The sequence below is a fragment of the Cyprinodon tularosa genome, unplaced genomic scaffold, assembly GCF_016077235.1.
Source record: "Cyprinodon tularosa strain WSP-4 unplaced genomic scaffold, ASM1607723v1 ctg197, whole genome shotgun sequence".
Lineage (NCBI taxonomy): Eukaryota > Metazoa > Chordata > Actinopteri > Cyprinodontiformes > Cyprinodontidae > Cyprinodon > Cyprinodon tularosa.
In genome coordinates this window covers 566,527-585,000 of record NW_024038720.1, presented here as the reverse complement: position 1 = coordinate 585,000, position 18,474 = coordinate 566,527, and the positions used below count along the sequence as shown (strand labels likewise).

Genomic DNA, 18,474 nt, shown 5'->3' with positions numbered 1-18,474 from the left:
TGCCCTCCTTTGATATCTCCCTCTTTCACAGGCAACCCACACTGGAATGCGCTCCTACATTTACAATAAGAACTCTGTGATTGGCTCGCAGGCTGAACACTGCGGGATGCGGACGTATTTCTTCAGCGCAGACACACAGGAGGACATGAATGGCTGGATCCGGGCCATGAACCAGGCTGCGCTAATGCAGCAGAGTCACACTATAAAGAGGTTGGTCCCGGTTTCTGCTTGCTTCTGCAATTGGTTGGATCTCTGATGGTGGTATTGCAGTATGTGAAGCATATCTGTGGCCTCAAAATCAATTGAAAATATCTTTTTTTTTTTTTTAAAGGAGTAGCAATGAAACAAATACAACTATTTCATTGATAATGTTGGTTGAATTGCTGAAAAGAGAACTAAAACTTAATTTACTTTGGATTTAATTTGTTTTGTTCCGTCATAAACATTCTAAAATGCAGGGTAGTTCTGTCCAGTAACCCGAAGAAAATATAATATTTGCTTGACAGCAAACTTTGTTTTCTATCTTTACTAGTTTTAGTTAAGGGAATAGTCGCAGGTTGCATGCAAGTTCCCCTTCTGCCAATTTACAATCAGAAGGAATAAATCCGCCATAGTCATCCCAGCCTTTTACAGTAGGAATGCTGCATCTCTGAAAAATATTCGCTGTGCTGCAGGTATAGCTCTATGACAAGCAAGATAAATTGCATGGTTTCAAATCTTCAAGGCAATATTGCCACCTGGTGACCAATGGAAGTCATTGCTTCAGATTTTTTTGTGTGTTTCAGAAGAAAAAGGAATCAATTTCACTTGGAAATACTATCATGCGAAATGCTTTGAAAAACTTGCTCAAAGAGTATCTTCACTTCACAAGCAGGTCTACATAATTTTCCAAACCTTCACACGTTCAAATTAGGACCCTTAAAAATTTGGGAGATAAGGCAAAAGGGTTTGTGTGTGTCTGTGTGTTTTGGGGGGGGAGTGTGTGTGTGTGTGTGTGTGTGTGTTTTTGATTTATTGCTTTTTCAGCCACATTTTTAAAGGGAGCTCTCTGCCCCAAGTTATTCGACGTATAGAAAAAAATTGACTGTCATTTTAATGCTCTGGGTATTCCCCCTCTCTCTCTGGTAAACACACTATTTGCAAACAGAAATGTAATCAACTTCTCTTCATACTTTTGGGCTGTTCTGGGATACCCTTAGTATTTATTCTGACCATCTGTGGATTAATCTGTGGATTAACCTGCTTTATTTTTAAGGTTAAACAGAATTAACTGTACACAGATCAGGCAGAAAGTTAAATGAATTATTATGATTTCATCGTTTCCACTAAATAGGTGGAATAATAAGACAGTGAAATGTTCTCCTCAAAGTTGGTTTTATGAGCTAGCAAGAAAAATGAACAGTGGGCAATGTGATGATCAGATTTAAAGGAGCCACAAAACAAATAATACAATATGCAGTCAATCAAGTTTGGTTTTCAATCATTCAGAATGTGTAGTAGGTAGAGAATGAAATGTTTTCCTAGCTACGCCACACTATGCACTATGGACAGAGGGAGAGCAGGCTGGGTGTGAATGTGATGCTTTGGGAAACCCTGTATCCTTTCCTCCTTATTAATGCCTCTTTGTTAATCCTACCAGCTTTTTTTAGGATTATTTATACCCTTTTGTCCGAACAGTATTCCCTTTCAGGAGGATAAAAGCTCTACGATTTAACTGGGAATTAGGAATGGTAGAAAAACAAAAAGTTTCAGATGTTATAAGACTCTCCAAGTTTCTTCAAATCTCAGTCTATTAAGGCATCTCTTGTATGTGCTGGCTGATCATATCAGATCAAGAGAGATGCTATTGCAATATAGGCAGGAATAAAAAAAAATAATCTGTTAACATCTCGGTTTCCTACATCACAACACTACTTTAGGGGTCCGGAGGTGGTAATGGGTCAGGACTGTGAAGGCAGTAAAAGGGAGACCTTACGTACTATTAGGGATGTTGTTATTACTTAATCTCAGAATAATGTGTATTTTATCCATCTGCTGCCTTTTGTGCACTTCAGGAATAGATATGCCCTCCATTTAAAAAGTGTGTAACAAAAAAAGTTTATTAGAGATGCTAAAAGATACTTCTAAATGATCTTTGTGATCAGTTGTTCTCCATCGATGTTTGGTTTTTGTTATCCTGTCTCACTTCCACAGAGAAATGGAGAAGCCTTTACAGCAAGCACTCCCCCAGACCAACCACATCCACAATGCCCAGAACTCATCGCAGCCAGACGGAGCTCACAGGACAGACAGAGGAGAACCTCAGGATAATGAGATCAGACTGGCTCATGGGGAGGTCGGGAGGTATGGACTGGAGGTCCAGGGCAAAGCCAGTCATGCAGCCCTGCAGGAAAGAGTAGAGAGAGTTTCACCCGACGCTGTTAATGGAGCCACCCATAAAGATGGACAGCAGACCGTGATTCAAGTGACTCTACCACCTGAGCAAAATGGAAGTGTTGTCTATCAGAGGGGTTTCGTTTCACGGTCTGACTCTGGGAAGCATGTCCAGAGGAAAAACACTCTGGCTCAGGTTGAGCAGTGGGTCAAAGTTCATAAAAGCGACCCGACAAAAAGGTCAGTCAGTTCAGCATATCTCACTTTAATGAAAATGTATGTTACAGTGTGGAGTAAATGGTCCCATCTTGTGGTTAATTTGAAAACTGCACATAATCTGTCCCTATCTTGCTCATTGTTTTTTATTTCTTTAAAACCAAATGATCTTAATGTCATGTGTTTTTCTGACTAAGCACCCCCTCCACTGACTACAATCTTCCTCGACGGACTCCTCCTTTAAAGCCCAAATCCAGCACAACAGATGCAAGTTATCAGTCTTTACCAAAGTCTCCCCGGCTCCTGTCCGGCAGCAGCTCTCCTTCAGCAACATGTAACCTACCCAGTGACTATAAGTATGCCCACGACCGGCTGAGCCACTTCCGCATGTCCACTGACGAGCGAATGGCCACGAAGGAAGGGATGGTGTGGCAGCTCTACGAGTGGCAGCAGCGGCAGCAGTTTCGTCATGGAAGCCCCACCGCTCCCATTTATACCGGCCCTAATTTCGCCGACTCCTCGTCCTTCAGAGTTACTGTTGAGATGCCACGCTCCATCTCTGTCCCTCCATCTCCATGTGAAGTGCCACCATCAGTCCCCTCTTCTTTTAAACCTCTTTCCCCACGCAGGCCTCATACACCCTCAGACAGACGCACTGTCCGGCCCCTAGATGAGCTGGGACTTGAAGACAGCACAAGGTCCAGTTCCCCAGGCAATATATGTGCCCACCTCTCTCAGGTATAAAGCTGGATAAAGGCTCTTATACTTCTTTTCACTTATTTAACAAAGTCCTGATAGGTTTTGTACCCCAAAAGTGTTTTCAGTTTATCCAGACTATTTTAAGCTCTTGTCTTGTGAAGGATTAGGACCTTGAAATTGTTAGGAACCAATGAGCTAATTTCACCACTTTTCAGTCTGGTAGACCATGTCTGTAGACCAAAACAAGATGTGTAATGAGCAACACTCTAGCTCCACTCCAGCTGCAACCCCATCCCCTGCCCTCATCCCCAACCAACTATTGGCTAATATGCACATTTTCGCAAAGGATAAATACACAGAAAAACAGCTTTGTTTTACTTTATAATGCTGCTGTAGCTTAATAATGTTTTTTTATGATATTTTATATAATTATAATATTTTTATAATTATAATAATCATCCTCAGGTTAAAGTTTCCACTGGTTGTATCCTCCACCTAAGCCCTGAGAAGCAGCGTATCACATGCATTGACCGCTGGCTCAGCTTGTGAACGCATGACAACACAGAGAGTTGGTGTGTTGTCATGCTGCCAAAAAAAAAAAAAAAATCTTTTATGACTTCACACAACTATCCAAGTTCTTCCTATCGAAAATGAGGACTTGTTGCTGTACATAGGTACATAAATTATCCAGGAAGGATAAACCTTTTCGTTTTTGATAAATATGCTCTATAAAATGTAACACACCCAAATTCTTGCGCCCCCCTCATTAGTTTTATACTGAGACAGATTTATGTTTAAAATCTTTGTTTTTTATTTAACTGACATTTCTTTTCCGATTGCATATGAAAATAATGATATATTTTAGAATGAATAGATTAGCAGTCTAAGATTCAGTGAGAGAATATCAGTTTCTTAAAAGCCAATAGTGATGATTTATTAGGGCTTAAAGGTCCCATATTATGCTGTTTAAAATTCAACTGTAGGCAAACATAAGATAAAGTATTACCTTTGGCACTATGAAGTATTCATTTGTTATGAAATATTTGTTGTTTTTTCCCCCCTGACATTACAGAAATGCACTTGCCTTCACTCCAATCCTGCCTCTCTCCAGGTGGTTGTTGCCCATTTTATGACGTTGCCACTTTTGGCAGCAAGGCTCTTCTTGAGAAAGGCCAAACAAAGTCTGAGACTTCTAATAGCTGAAAAAAAAATCACTACTTAGACACTAGCTTAAAAAAGAACAGCGCACATCAGAGCCACTTTGTCTCAACTTCCCTAACTGTGAAATGGGGGGAAGAATAAAGTCAGTTTCACTTTTTGTTCAATCAACCAAGCCTAAGAATGACAGCAGCTACAGAACAAGGAAGGAAAAACTTTATGTTTGTTCCTAACACCATTGCCACTGGATATCTAGATTTTCCTAATCCCATCAGAGGGAAATCTATAGCATTAAAGATGAGGAATTGGAAATGAGTTAAGCTATATCCATCGTAAATGTAGGATATGCAATCTTGCACTAAATTTGCACTGATGCTACAGAAATCAAAGCGTACACTGCAAAAAACAAATCATCAGTGAAAAACTTAAACCAAATGAATAGTAAACCCTCCTGGCTCAGAATGGGTCATGTGGGAGTCATTAAACCAATCAGATGCAGAGTACAGGCGGCTCCTGCATGCCAACCGAGGATATGTATCATCTCTCTGTCTTTTCACTTATATCTCTTATACTATGTACATAATAATTCAACAATTAAAGCTCAAGAGTGAAATATGTAATTACAGGGATTTGTTGACAAAAATGTTATGTTTTATACATAAGTATGTTATTTATTTTCCCTGTGACAGACTGGTGACTTGTCAAAGGGGTACTCTGCCTTTCACCCATTGACGGATGGATGGATGGATGGATGGATGGATGGATGGATGGATGGATGGATGGATGTTATTTATTATCATCAATGAACTGAAAGTTGTAACTAAACTATGTTTGTGTTTCCTTAGAAATAGTTACGCTATTGCAGCGCAGAGGTGACACTATTTTATATAAACTTAACTCTAAGTTTGCTCTATATAAAATCTATAGCCTACACAGACAAATAAAAAAAATATTTATAAAATTATCCATGTCATCACTTGACAAGACAGGTGATGCGGACGCTTTATAAAATGACGGCCTCCGTATTGCTGGAGGGGGAGAAGCGTTGTGCGGAGTGGGTCATCTCGCTGTAGTTTGTAGTCTGACCATTAGATGCTGCTGAAAATAAAAAACTGAAGCGTTAATTAAGTATATCAAGGGTAGATTTGGAAAATGTAATTGCTTCAACCCATTTAATTTGTTTTGTAACTAAAAAGCCGCTGCGTTAATGTTTGAAAAAAAAAATAGCAGTAGGCAAGTTCTCAGAGTGCTCCAACACTGAGTATAAACCAGTTTAGACACCTAGAGCTGAGACCTGTCCATGTTATCCAGTGGATGAGAATATTTCTCTTCAGACATTTGCTGTTAGTCATTTGGGATTTAACACTGTAATACAGGCTTCTAGTAACCACCAATTGCCTGTCACATACATGGGATTTAAGTAGAGTTTGTTGGGTCTCACACAGTGAGCCAAATGACAAAGCTCTTATTCTCACGGTAGTTTGTGACATCAGCACGATGTGAGCTCACAGGGGCCCCATGAGAAGGCTAGTGCAAGAAGCCTGGGAAGGCTCCAACATTTCAGCGCGCACACTTTGATGGCCGTGTGATACACATAGACCACACCCAAAGCGCGTTCGCAGGTGGAGCTGGCGCGTGTGAGTGAGAGCCCTGTTCTGCGCTTCCCTTAAAGCCCCGTCACTGCCGCAGAACATGGAGCGAGAGGATGTCCCGAACTCCACGCCCAGCGCTGTCCCCTCACCACACCCTCCACATGTGAAAAGTTCTCCTTCTGAACCATCACCACAGCTGCCAGCACACACAAGCTTCACAACCAACCCAATGGCCTCTTACAAGTAAACAAAGTATTGCAGATGCTATCACTCACTTCAAGTATCAGGGCACTAATTACTACCACTAAACAGAGAGCTTTACAATTATAGAAAGACACGCTTTTAACAAAGGGAGCCACAGTGCTTGTGGAAGACGGCAATGTTTGTGGGAACTGTTTTCAGTCTCTACTAACCTACTCTAAAGGCTGATGATGCTTAAGTAACACTGAATGCCTCTGTGGAATATCATTAAGAAGTACAGTATGTTTTATCAGAGGCTAATCAAATTTGCCCAGGGCTTCTTAGCACCCCATAAACATCTTTACTGTATCCCAACCATCAGCACTGGTCTCTTTCTTCTGATCTCACATTTAAATAAAAAACCTATTATACAGCAAAAAAAAAATGTGGCATGGGGATCTCACAGGGACCGGCTTAGAGGGCTTCTCTTGCTGGTAGCAAACAAATGTTATTTTAAGAAAGCAGGTTTGGTATAATTTATGTGTGATTAATTAAATCTCTTGTTGTTTGTGTCCTTTTAAGGTTCTGTGGTGGGTCCGGGCTTTTTCGCTAATTCTGTGTGTTAAGCAGAAATGTCAAACCTTAGGAGCCCCTTAGCATCTGAAACTCGAGGCGCACCTTGTTTCAAACAAGTGTGGGAGTGATGAAAAGGGGAGAAAAGGATGGATGGAAAAAATAAACTGCTGTGTAGTCCAATTTGTTTGCAGACTTGGAGGCAACAGTTTAACTTTGATTCAGTGTAAAGCAGGGATCCTCACACCACCTTTAAGACACTAGTAGAGATTCCTTATTTCATGAATTTGATTTTCTGTTTGATTTGAATGTATAACCATCCTCAGTCACAACATAAAGAGTGATGAAATGCCTATTTTCACAGACTTCCCAAATAGAGAGAAGGTCTGTGCCAACAATGGGCTACATCACACACACTGTCAGCGCTCCCAGTCTGCATGGCAAAACGGTAGGATCGTCTGCCAGACCATGTTGACTTCTTCATATGCTTTTGTATTTGTAAACATGCCTGTTATAGATGTCGGTATACAGTGCTGTGCAAACATCTGGGGTTATCCATTCTGTTGGTTATAGGAGGCTAAAACTTAAATTTTAAAATGTTTCTTATCAATCAATTTTTTAAGTTTTCTGCAGACCTTTCAAAGCTATTTTCTGGGCATTTTTTTGCTACAGTTTTTTTTTTCTTGTACGATTATAAAATCTTATATTAAGCTATCGTGAGTTTTAACTACAACAGTTATGTGATATAAAAGAGATCTGCATGCAAGCATTTCAAAAGCAATTCAATTGAAATATATCTAGTTGTCCTATGTGAAATTTTGGCCATAAGATGGTGAAAACACCACAATGTCTACATTACTGACAATTTCTTCAATTATATAAATGAATTCATTGGTAGTTTCGCTACCTACAGTACCTGGAACATGAGACTAGATTTCCCTCTCATAAAACCAGAAATTGCACAAAAAAAATCTATTAAACCTGTTGGTTTACCTGGTAAACCTGGTTTAGATTTGAGCCTTGACTTAATATCCTGCCAGTAAAGCATTGTCTAGTTTAAGAAAAGAGGAAACATATAGGCCCATGGTACCAATATGAGAAACTTCCTTCATATGCACTAAAGCTTAACTGTCAGGGTCCAAAAGGATTGATCCAGTTTAGGTTTCAAGATTCTAAGAATTACCAGCTAATTTTAAGCATTGTATAAATGTGTTTATAACTTTTGCACAGCACTGTATCTTGTTCAGGCTTAATGGTTAGAAAAATAAGATATTGCTGGGATGATATTTGTTTTTGCTAGGTTTCCACAATGATCTGTCTATGTTGCTTACATTGCTGCTCTGCGTTGTGGAGGAAAGCCTAAGCAAAAATAGAAAACCCATGTCCAAATGTGATTATATGATGATAAAAGGTAGAAGCTAAAGCATCTGGTTCGATTTGTTAACCATTTTCTTTCTTCAATGAGTTTGGTTTGAATAGATTTTCAGTGAAACTGTTCTTAATTAGGAATTATTAAAGCTACAAGCAGCATAAAATCCAGTAAAGTTAAGCTACCATTCTGCCCAGATGGTTATCAGATATTTCTCTCATCTCTCTGTGCCATCCCTGGCCGTGCCCCCCAAACCCTGGCTTGGCTACAGCCAGAGGAGTTGACTCTGCTCCTCATTCAACTGCGGAGACACCAGGCCAAGTTGGCTGGTGTGCATAGCCCCAGCAATGCGTTCGCTCACCTGCAACACCACCAGCACAACGGCCTTCTAGGCCCCAGCCTGCAGGTCAGGGACTCTCAGTCCTCCCTAACGCACCATTCTCCAACTCCTGCGATTGCATTGTGGTGCCCTCTCCCCAGTCATTCCTGCACATTACCTTCCTGACATTTTGACAGACTCTACAATCTCTTGGCACTGCTTGGTTATCTGGTTTTACTATCTTATTCTGGCATGATGTCTGCTGCATTGTAATTACCAGCTACATTTATATAATTCAATGTCACTTGTCCAAACATAACAATTCCATTAGAGCTTCGCTTAATGTGTTTATAAAAACTATAAAAATCTAATTTGCCATATCAGGAGCATGTTGCTTGTCAGAATGCTTTGTATAGACCACCAATTTTTAATGATAGATGATGTTGCACCACATTTTTATCTTTGGGGGGAAATATGTTTTGTGTTTGGGGTTGTCATTCTGAAGCATCTGTCAGGCCATAGTCTTCCTATGAGCCTGTGAGGAAAGTTCACTGCTATTAGACTAAAGCTGTAGCAGTGTTCAGTAATGACAACTCCACCCAGCCTCTCACATCTCACCATTCTCCATTTTCACAAGAAAATATAAGCGCTCAGTCTGACCATATTTTATATACCTGTGTTGCTGAGTTGCATAAGAATCACACATGAGACATTAAAGCAGTTCAAAAATGACAGAATTTACAATTAGTGAGGCTATATTCACTAATTGCTGATGAAGGTTCTCAGTCATCCAGGTCATAGTCATTCCGTAAAAATTCAAAAAATATCCACTGGACTTGGTTTTCAAGATTTGAAGACGTTTCGCCACCTCTCCAGGAAGCTTTCTCAATTCAAATGTGAATTGAGAAAGCTTCCTGGAGAGGTGGCGAAATGTCTTCAAATCTTGAAAACCAAGTCCAGTGGATATTTTTTGAATTTTTACGGAATATTCACTAATTGTAAAAAGAAACCTAGAGGAAGAGGTACATTGTAATTGAGATCAAGTTAAAGTTCTGTTAAGCCTGAATTGCACAAAAAGAGCAAAGGAGTCATCTTGTAACCCATTATCATGTGCAGCTTCATTTCAAATGACTTATCTCTTCACTGCTCATTTAAAGGCTGATGATACTTACATTCAACTGAAGAAGGACCTGGAGTATCTAGATCTGAAGGTGGGCCCCAACAAAGAAAACGCCACTTCATCCTTTTCATCCTGTTCTCAGTATTTTCCGCTCTGCTTTGCTGCTCCTGCCTCCAACATCTGCTTCCCTGTTTCCCTTTTAACCGTCTGTCCTCTGTCTTGTTCTCTCTACTGTTATGGTGGAACTGTTGTCTTTTCAAATGGATTTTATTTTTTAATCTAGTATGAGACAATTAAATTGTACAGATTCTAATACATCCAGGACATTGATTTCTTGACTGCATACTGTACAGAAAGTGGAAAATAAAAGGACTTTAGCTTTTGTTTCATGGAGGAGTTTTACCTCTGATCCAAAAATAATTGAGGAACCTTTGAAGAGAAACTTAGATTGTGAAAAACTGACACGTCACCATAACATTAGTATTGTTATCATTGATGTGATTGGAGGTGTTTCTTTCCATGCTTTTGGTCATGTGACCCTCCAATCCCATCATTGTAACAATAAACATTTCTCTGCTGAATTTGATTGTAGCCAGTATTTGATTCACAGCGATGCAAAACATTTAAAGCCGAAGTATCGTTATGATAAACACTATATTTGATTTTTAAAAGAGTAAAGCAAGTTTCTTGGCATTGCCAAGATATTCTAATGTTTTGCATACCAAATCACTTGGAAGTTCTTCTGCTGCTTTAATTTATGGAAGCTGAGAGGAGCTGAGGTGACAAATCTTGTCTTTGTCTGCTCAAGAAAATAAAAATTTCTCTAGATTATGCGTTATCTTTCCTTATATCCATCAGGACACATTGGGATTGGGATACTGTTACAGTTTGAAATGAAATTTAAATAAAAAAAAATATAAATTCTTCATCAAATCAGCTCTGCTGACTTTTTGGTTTTGATAAAATGTATCATTAGAAAATTAGCCAAATCAGTTCTTCATATTTACAGAAATTGGATGTTTTTAATTCACACTTAAAAAAATGAATGTTTCTATCTTAGATAATGCTGAAAAAAAATCTAACCCATCTCTACTCTCAGCTTCGTTTAGATTCATTTGTGTGAATTTTTTACATAAATAACCGTAGCCCTAATCATATATTGTTAATACCCAAAATAAGTTAAAGTTGACATAATGCTTAACATATTACAGCATGCAGAAAACAATTCCTGTTTATACTGATTACTGCTCTGGGTCATTTGGTCTATTCAGTAGTTTCTACCTCTGTTTCGTACCAACATGATGCAGTTCTGTCTTTTCCAACTTCTATTTTAATCCCTATAATCCCTATAATACACATCTAGGTATTCCATTACATTGTTTTATAGAGATAGATGGTCATAAAAGTCCTAAATTGTGCATGTGTTTACTGTTGTATCACATTATTTTAGGAAAGCTTTATATTACAAATTATCTGTGAAGAATCTCAGTCATCCAGGTCATGGTCAAGCTTGAAAAAGTTCAGTCTAGGCAACTGGATGGGAAGTTTTCAAGGGGACATTTCTCCATCTCATCTCTACTCTCAGATACAATATATTGTTAGACCAAATATACTGTAGGTCTAACAAAGAGTTAGGGGGGCAACTCTTACATTATATTAATCTCAGTGCTCCCCACTAGTTGGAACTGAAGAAGCCTTTTGGATGAGAGGCAAAACGTCTTCCAGTTGTCTAGACTGAGCTTTTTCAAGCCTGTATTACAAATTATTTACATTTATTGTGGTCTCTTGAACAAATTCAAAACAACTCTAAGCCTATTACTAACAGTTATATTTAGACTAGAATAGAAAATGACCCTAAGACTGAAAAAGTGTCAAATGTCCCGCTGTCTAATCCAGAGTAGTGCCAGGTTGGTACGAAACATCCTGCAGATGACGTCTGTATCAGACTTTTTCAAGATATAAAAACTAAAAAAATTTAAGTTACGGTTTGGAGAATATTCAAAATGACCAGCACCTATTGAATGTCTTTTTAAAGTAATTTTATGGTTATTTAGTTTGCTGAGAAAAAGGAATCCCTAAATAACCCACTGCTGCTCTTTCTGAATGCACACGTTATGGACTGACCAATTACAGTCAACCTTTTTTTCTTTTCTTTTTTTTCAATTTGAAAAACATTGTTTTGCCCCCAAAAAATTGTTTATAACAAATTATGCATGGTTTACGTTTACTCTGCAATAAAAAAGCACTTTGTTTAAAAACTTTTATAAGGACATTGGAAGGTCAAATGATTGTCAGCATAAACTAGCATTTCTTTCTTAAAATAACTTGCAGCTTTAAACCTGAAGAAAAAAAATAACTTAAAGAATAATCTCACAACATACAATGATCCCAGCAGAGCCAAAGAATACATTATCACACTCATGCTTGCTGTAAGGCACCCAGTCTAATATGTTTTTGACTTTGGCATGTAAAGTCAGTGGAATACCCCTTTAACTGTCTCCCCTTTGCATTGCTTAGCGCTGCTGTGATTGGTAGACCACCAGCAACGAAGAAAAGTTTGAACTTCAAGCACCACCAGCCATGAGAAAAATATCTCTGAGCTGTTATAGGAAAAAAAAAACTGCATAAGGTGACGATTATAGTATTTATGTATTCACACTAATTTAAAACATTTAAAACACTTTTCAAAGATAAAACAACACAATAAATGCTTTCCAAGTTATTTTGTTTTAAATCTAATTAAAAAAAAAACATTTAAAAAAGCAAATTTCCCACTCAAAGAGGTTCATTAAAGATAGCTATTTACAACTGAAAAAGGGTTTATAGATTTTTTTATAGGTTTCTGTGTCTATTCCAGTTGTTTCATGACAAATGGGAGACATATTGCTTTTTTAACTGAGACTCTTCGGTGCATCATTTTTAGTATACACTAACTTTTGCTTACTGCTTTTGCATGCTTAATAAAAACCTGGATTAAGCTAGAGGTCACATTGTACAGTTCAAGATGCAGATAGACAACAGTGAGTTAAACTGAAGTGGAATAGTTTATTTACATATTAAATGTGCTAAAAAGGAATATGCTATTAACTAAATGTCTCAGAAAAGAGCTGAACTAAATCTTTTTGCCGCTTTTGAGATTTTGTTTAAAAAGCTGTAGTTACGTTAAGAGACAAAGTTCTGGAATTCATGAAACAAAAATCCCTGAAAAAAAGGAGAATCCCAAAAGTTAACCAGTTTAACCAGTTAGAAAACACTGTCATTTCTTTATTACCTGGAAGTGTTGGCAAACAGTGCAGAGGTGAACAGGAATGTTTGCATATTTAAAGTGAGATAGAAAAAAAAATAAAAAATCTAAACTCATTCATCATCCAGCAAAACAACACCTCTAATGCCCAATAGTCATTTACTGTAGGTGACACAAAATAAACAGTGAAAAACTGTCTAAGTCATGTTTTGTTCACTGCAGAAAAGGAATGGAAAAACTCAACTGAAGTTAGTGTTGAATTTGATCATTTATCACTGTTAAAAGTATAAATGATAAAAATGTATATATACTCATAGGATTACTAATAAGAGCTAATTTTGGATTCTAGTATGATGGAGACTTTACTTACATCAATATACAAATATGTAAATGTGGACATTTAAAGAAAACATTTAATCTGGCTTATGTATGTATGTATGTATGTATGTATGTATGTATGTATGTATGTATGTATGTATGTATGTATGTATGTATGTATGTATGTATGTATGTATGTATGTATGTATGTATGTATGTATGTATGTATGTATGTATGTATGTATGTATGTATGTATGTATGTATGTATGTATGTATGTATGTATGTATGTATGTATGTATGTATGTATGTATGTATGTATGTATGTATGTATGTATGTATGTATGTATGTATGTATGTATGTATGTATGTATGTATGTATGTATGTATGTATGTATGTATGTATGTATGTATGTATGTATGTATGTATGTATGTATGTATGTATGTATGTATGTATGTATGTATGTATGTATGTATGTATGTATGTATGTATGTATGTATGTATGTATGTATGTATGTATGTATGTATGTATGTATGTATGTATGTATGTATGTATGTATGTATGTATGTATGTATGTATGTATGTATGTATGTATGTATGTATGTATGTATGTATGTATGTATGTATGTATGTATGTATGTATGTATGTATGTATGTATGTATGTATGTATGTATGTATGTATGTATGTATGTATGTATGTATGTATGTATGTATGTATGTATGTATGTATGTATGTATGTATGTATGTATGTATGTATGTATGTATGTATGTATGTATGTATGTATGTATGTATGTATGTATGTATGTATGTATGTATGTATGTATGTATGTATGTATGTATGTATGTATGTATGTATGTATGTATGTATGTATGTATGTATGTATGTATGTATGTATGTATGTATGTATGTATGTATGTATGTATGTATGTATGTATGTATGTATGTATGTATGTATGTATGTATGTATGTATGTATGTATGTATGTATGTATGTATGTATGTATGTATGTATGTATGTATGTATGTATGTATGTATGTATGTATGTATGTATGTATGTATGTATGTATGTATGTATGTATGTATGTATGTATGTATGTATGTATGTATGTATGTATGTATGTATGTATGTATGTATGTATGTATGTATGTATGTATGTATGTATGTATGTATGTATGTATGTATGTATGTATGTATGTATGTATGTATGTATGTATGTATGTATGTATGTATGTATGTATGTATGTATGTATGTATGTATGTATGTATGTATGTATGTATGTATGTATGTATGTATGTATGTATGTATGTATGTATGTATGTATGTATGTATGTATGTATGTATGTATGTATGTATGTATGTATGTATGTATGTATGTATGTATGTATGTATGTATGTATGTATGTATGTATGTATGTATGTATGTATGTATGTATGTATGTATGTATGTATGTATGTATGTATGTATGTATGTATGTATGTATGTATGTATGTATGTATGTATGTATGTATGTATGTATGTATGTATGTATGTATGTATGTATGTATGTATGTATGTATGTATGTATGTATGTATGTATGTATGTATGTATGTATGTATGTATGTATGTATGTATGTATGTATGTATGTATGTATGTATGTATGTATGTATGTATGTATGTATGTATGTATGTATGTATTATTTTTTTTTTTCATTTCTTACATGAAAATAAAAATGCTCATGCCTCAAAATTTAAGCAATTGCATTAATTCCCCTTCTTATGATTTCCTAATAGCCAGTAAGAGCAGCTCTGAGCTTTTAGGGTTTCCTGAAACATGAAAATAAGTTTTTAAATGCTATCCTTTTTTTTATCACAGATATCACATGGACATTGTTACTTGTTTTAATACCTCTTTTTTGTTTGGCTTAACTTTTGCAGCGGTGTTTTTGTGTATTTTAAATTATTTTTTTGTTGCTAAGCACTTTTATGGATGGAATACAAATAATGATGCAATTATAGAGGATTTTACTCTATTCTTAATGATTGTGAATTTCAGGTCACTGGACAGGAGAGTTTTAAAAAAGAGAGACTTTCGAGGCCTGTGAAAATAGCAGAAAGCGATGTGGATGTAAGTACATGTTATCAGCATTTACAGCACAAACGCCCTGTTTATCCGTCTCTTTTCTCCGTGATCTTCACTTCCGACTTTTGACAACCCACAGCCGAGACGCCGCTGACTTCAGTCTGACTCTTCTGTGTGCTTCAGTGTGGTTTTTCTGTGTGTGTTTTTAACTTGTGGTAAACAGAGGCAGCAGAGCTAAGGGAACGTGTGTTTCTGCACTGTGGGGACACGCATCCACACTGCACAGTGTGGGCCTGAGAGTATCGACCGCAGCTTTTATTTTTCTCCCCGCAATTTAAAGGGAAAAATGCATGTAATGGGAGTTTTAGATGTTGGGCTGTTAAATTTTTCAGTTTGATTTGCCTGATCCTGCTTTACTCCTTCTTTGTTTTGCACTGAATGGAGGTAAATAGGATGGATGTCCTGGCTTTTCATCATTAGCATTGTTCCACTTTAACAATTTATAAGGAATCGACAGTAAATTTGTCTGAAGAATTAATATTTCTTGCAATTAAAAACAACAATATGTGGCAGCCAAATAAAAAACAGTTAAATTATTAATTGAACAGAATGATAAATAGATCTGAGGGGGAAAATTACAGGCTGAGAAAGACTGAACTTGACAGACTTATGTTGTTTTCATAAACACATAACCCATTTCGGGGAAAACAATTCTGTCACTCTCAGTAAACAAGGCTTTCTCCTACAGTGAATGTGAAAATATGGATTTTTGATTAAGATTACTCATAATGGGTATTACCAAGTCTTTCCCCCTAACTAGAAGGCGCAAAGCCTTTTGATATTGTGTTGATGAGAAGAACTCCTCTGAGCTTTTCACAAAGATAAGCCTTATTGACAGACAGAGAAAGCTACAGTAGACGATCAATGCGTCTCAGGCGGCTGCGAAGAGCTGAATGAAGACAAGAATGGAGCGTTTGGCCTCTGTTGTAAACACATGCTCTGTTTATTACCATGTTCTGTTTTATCTCCTTTCTGAGTCTTCATTGCTTTATTTTCCCTCTCTGAAGTATTATGTATGGATCGGGGATATGGATGGTAGTCTTTGTTTTCATCTTTGCTTATTTGTTTGTTTTCCTGTAGGTTAAACTAAGTCGACTTTGCGAACAAGACAAGATTCTACAGGAACTTGAAGCAAAAATACGCAGTTTCAAGGATGACAAGGTGTTTGTTACTCACTGAATATATTAATATTTTTTTTCTTCAGTAATTTATAATTTAAAGATCCCAAGCACATATTAGTTTTTTATTAAACATTGAACATCTTTTTTTTTGACTGAGTTTTAAATTTCACCCCTAACAAAGGCAAATATCTGAGATCTTAAACTTAAAAAAACAACTAAAAAACTAACTGTGTGGAAAACTAAAACATTTTTAACACTGAGATGTGTGTCATCTGGTCTGCAGAGGTTGAGCAATGCCCGTGCTAGTAGAACTTTAAAGGTATAGTGGAGGATGCTCTTTTTCAGGTGGATCATCAGAATATTCTGTCAGAATGTATGCTGCAGTAAAAAAAAAAAAAAAATTGAATTAATTTTAGGCTTTTATCTATACCAGGGAGGCCAATAACTGATGAGTTTAATTTAGTAAAAAGCAATTAATGTATTTCTTAATGTGGTATTTTTTCCCACAGAAAAAAAACCCCTAAAAAACCTAAATCTTTTTAATTAACCTAAGTCATAAAAGATGAATGTGTATACCTTTTTGTTGTTTTATTCTTTAACCTTCTTTAATTTTACTTGGTTTGCCCATAAATCATTTTTGAGTATAGCCCATATGGCAGACTTTAAAGCTGGTGGGCACCAAAATGCTTCCTGTTGTCTCATTTTGTGTCCTCTGCTCTTTAGGACAAGTTGGAATCAGTTCTGGATGTTTCCCACCAGCAGATGGAGGAGTACCGAGATCAGCCGGCTCACGCTGAGAAAATTGCCTATCAGCAAAAATTGCTGCAAGAAGACGTGGTCCACATCAGGGCTGAAATATCTCAAGTGTCTACAGTAAGACACTTCTTTTCACCAATCCCATTACGGTTCAAATAAAAACTGAATTTCATTACAGCTTCTAAAAAAAAAGCAAAAAAAAAAACACTTATTCCTCCAAAAAGATTTATTTAGAAGGATACCCTATGATTTCCATGCTACTTTGGGCATCATGTTTCTTTAAGTTTGGGACAAGATGTTGCCGTCTGTTTTTAGTTCCCTTTTTACGGTTTACGCGACTGGCACAATGTTTCAGGTTGACTGTGACTATCAAAATGAGTGATAAGGGGAGAAACCTGATGCTGAGAGAAAAAAAGGTATGAGTGTATTTCCCAGTTACATGGGTAAAAAAGTTCACTGATATTCAAAATATTTTGCATTTGAATGGGAAATGTGATTTTTTCAAATCTGCAGTTAATAATATATAACCACAAGATCACAGGAAGTAAACAAATGTGTTGTTTTTTTCAACAATTTGTCAGACATTTGAATTTAGTGTAGTGGTGTTAGGATGTCACAGGTGCAAATCGGTATGATGTAAGATACAATTATTTAAAAAAAGTATGTTTCTAACTAGAACAGCTTATTAAAGCTTTTAATTATGACACGCATAATTAAATGTTTGAGAATGTGTAAAGAACGGGTGCACGTTTGTTAATAAATTCAAAATGGCTTTACTATAGAAGTAAATTTTTTTTTCTTGTGTTCATTATTGTCTTCTTTCCTTTTCTAAAGGAAATGGAGAATGCATGGAACGAGTATAACCGACTGGAGAGAGATGTGGACTGGCTAAGATCAGCCCTGCAGGGACAGATGAACCGCAGTGATCTTTCTCAGGTCTATCTTCCTAAGCAGTCTTTCACTTTTATAGATAGGCTTTAATCTGAAGGCTCTAAAATTTACAGATTTTAGATTTGCATTTAAAATGAAAATTTTTTTTTTTATTGGTGATTGTTTAAAGATCATTTACCAGTTTCATCTGATTTGGATATAAAAGAAAGACTTTGTATCTGAGTAGTGGTTCAAGTATATCTTAAAGAGTTGATGTGTTCTGTAATTACATTTATGAATGCTTCTGTTTTTGTTTTTGAGCAGCAGGAGAAAGTTCAGCTCAGAAAAGAACTATGGCGGATTGAGGATGTTATTGCAGGACTCAGTACCAATAAAGCTAATTACAAAGTCACAATTGCTTCTGTTACCAACCCAG

At 36.4% G+C, this 18,474-nt stretch overlaps 1 protein-coding gene across 13 annotated transcripts in view; it reads left to right on the top strand.

Moving 5' to 3' along the window:
- The window catches only part of plekha7b (pleckstrin homology domain containing, family A member 7b), a 107,893-nt gene that overhangs the window by 69,041 nt on the left and 20,378 nt on the right, over positions 1–18,474 (top strand). For 9 of the 13 annotated variants that reach the window (XM_038283766.1, XM_038283775.1, XM_038283765.1 and 6 more), the window contains 11 exons: positions 32–210; positions 2,194–2,613; positions 2,787–3,327; positions 7,156–7,239; positions 8,432–8,566; positions 9,637–9,690; positions 15,205–15,276; positions 16,372–16,452; positions 17,136–17,285; positions 18,003–18,104; positions 18,363–18,474. In XM_038283766.1, coding sequence (XP_038139694.1) covers positions 32–210; positions 2,194–2,613; positions 2,787–3,327; positions 7,156–7,239; positions 8,432–8,566; positions 9,637–9,690; positions 15,205–15,276; positions 16,372–16,452; positions 17,136–17,285; positions 18,003–18,104; positions 18,363–18,474 — 1,930 coding nt within the window. The remainder of the gene's footprint in view (positions 1–31; positions 211–2,193; positions 2,614–2,786; positions 3,328–7,155; positions 7,240–8,431; positions 8,567–9,636; positions 9,691–15,204; positions 15,277–16,371; positions 16,453–17,135; positions 17,286–18,002; positions 18,105–18,362) is intronic. The other 4 variants (XM_038283773.1, XM_038283777.1, XM_038283769.1 and 1 more) reach the window with 3 other exon arrangements.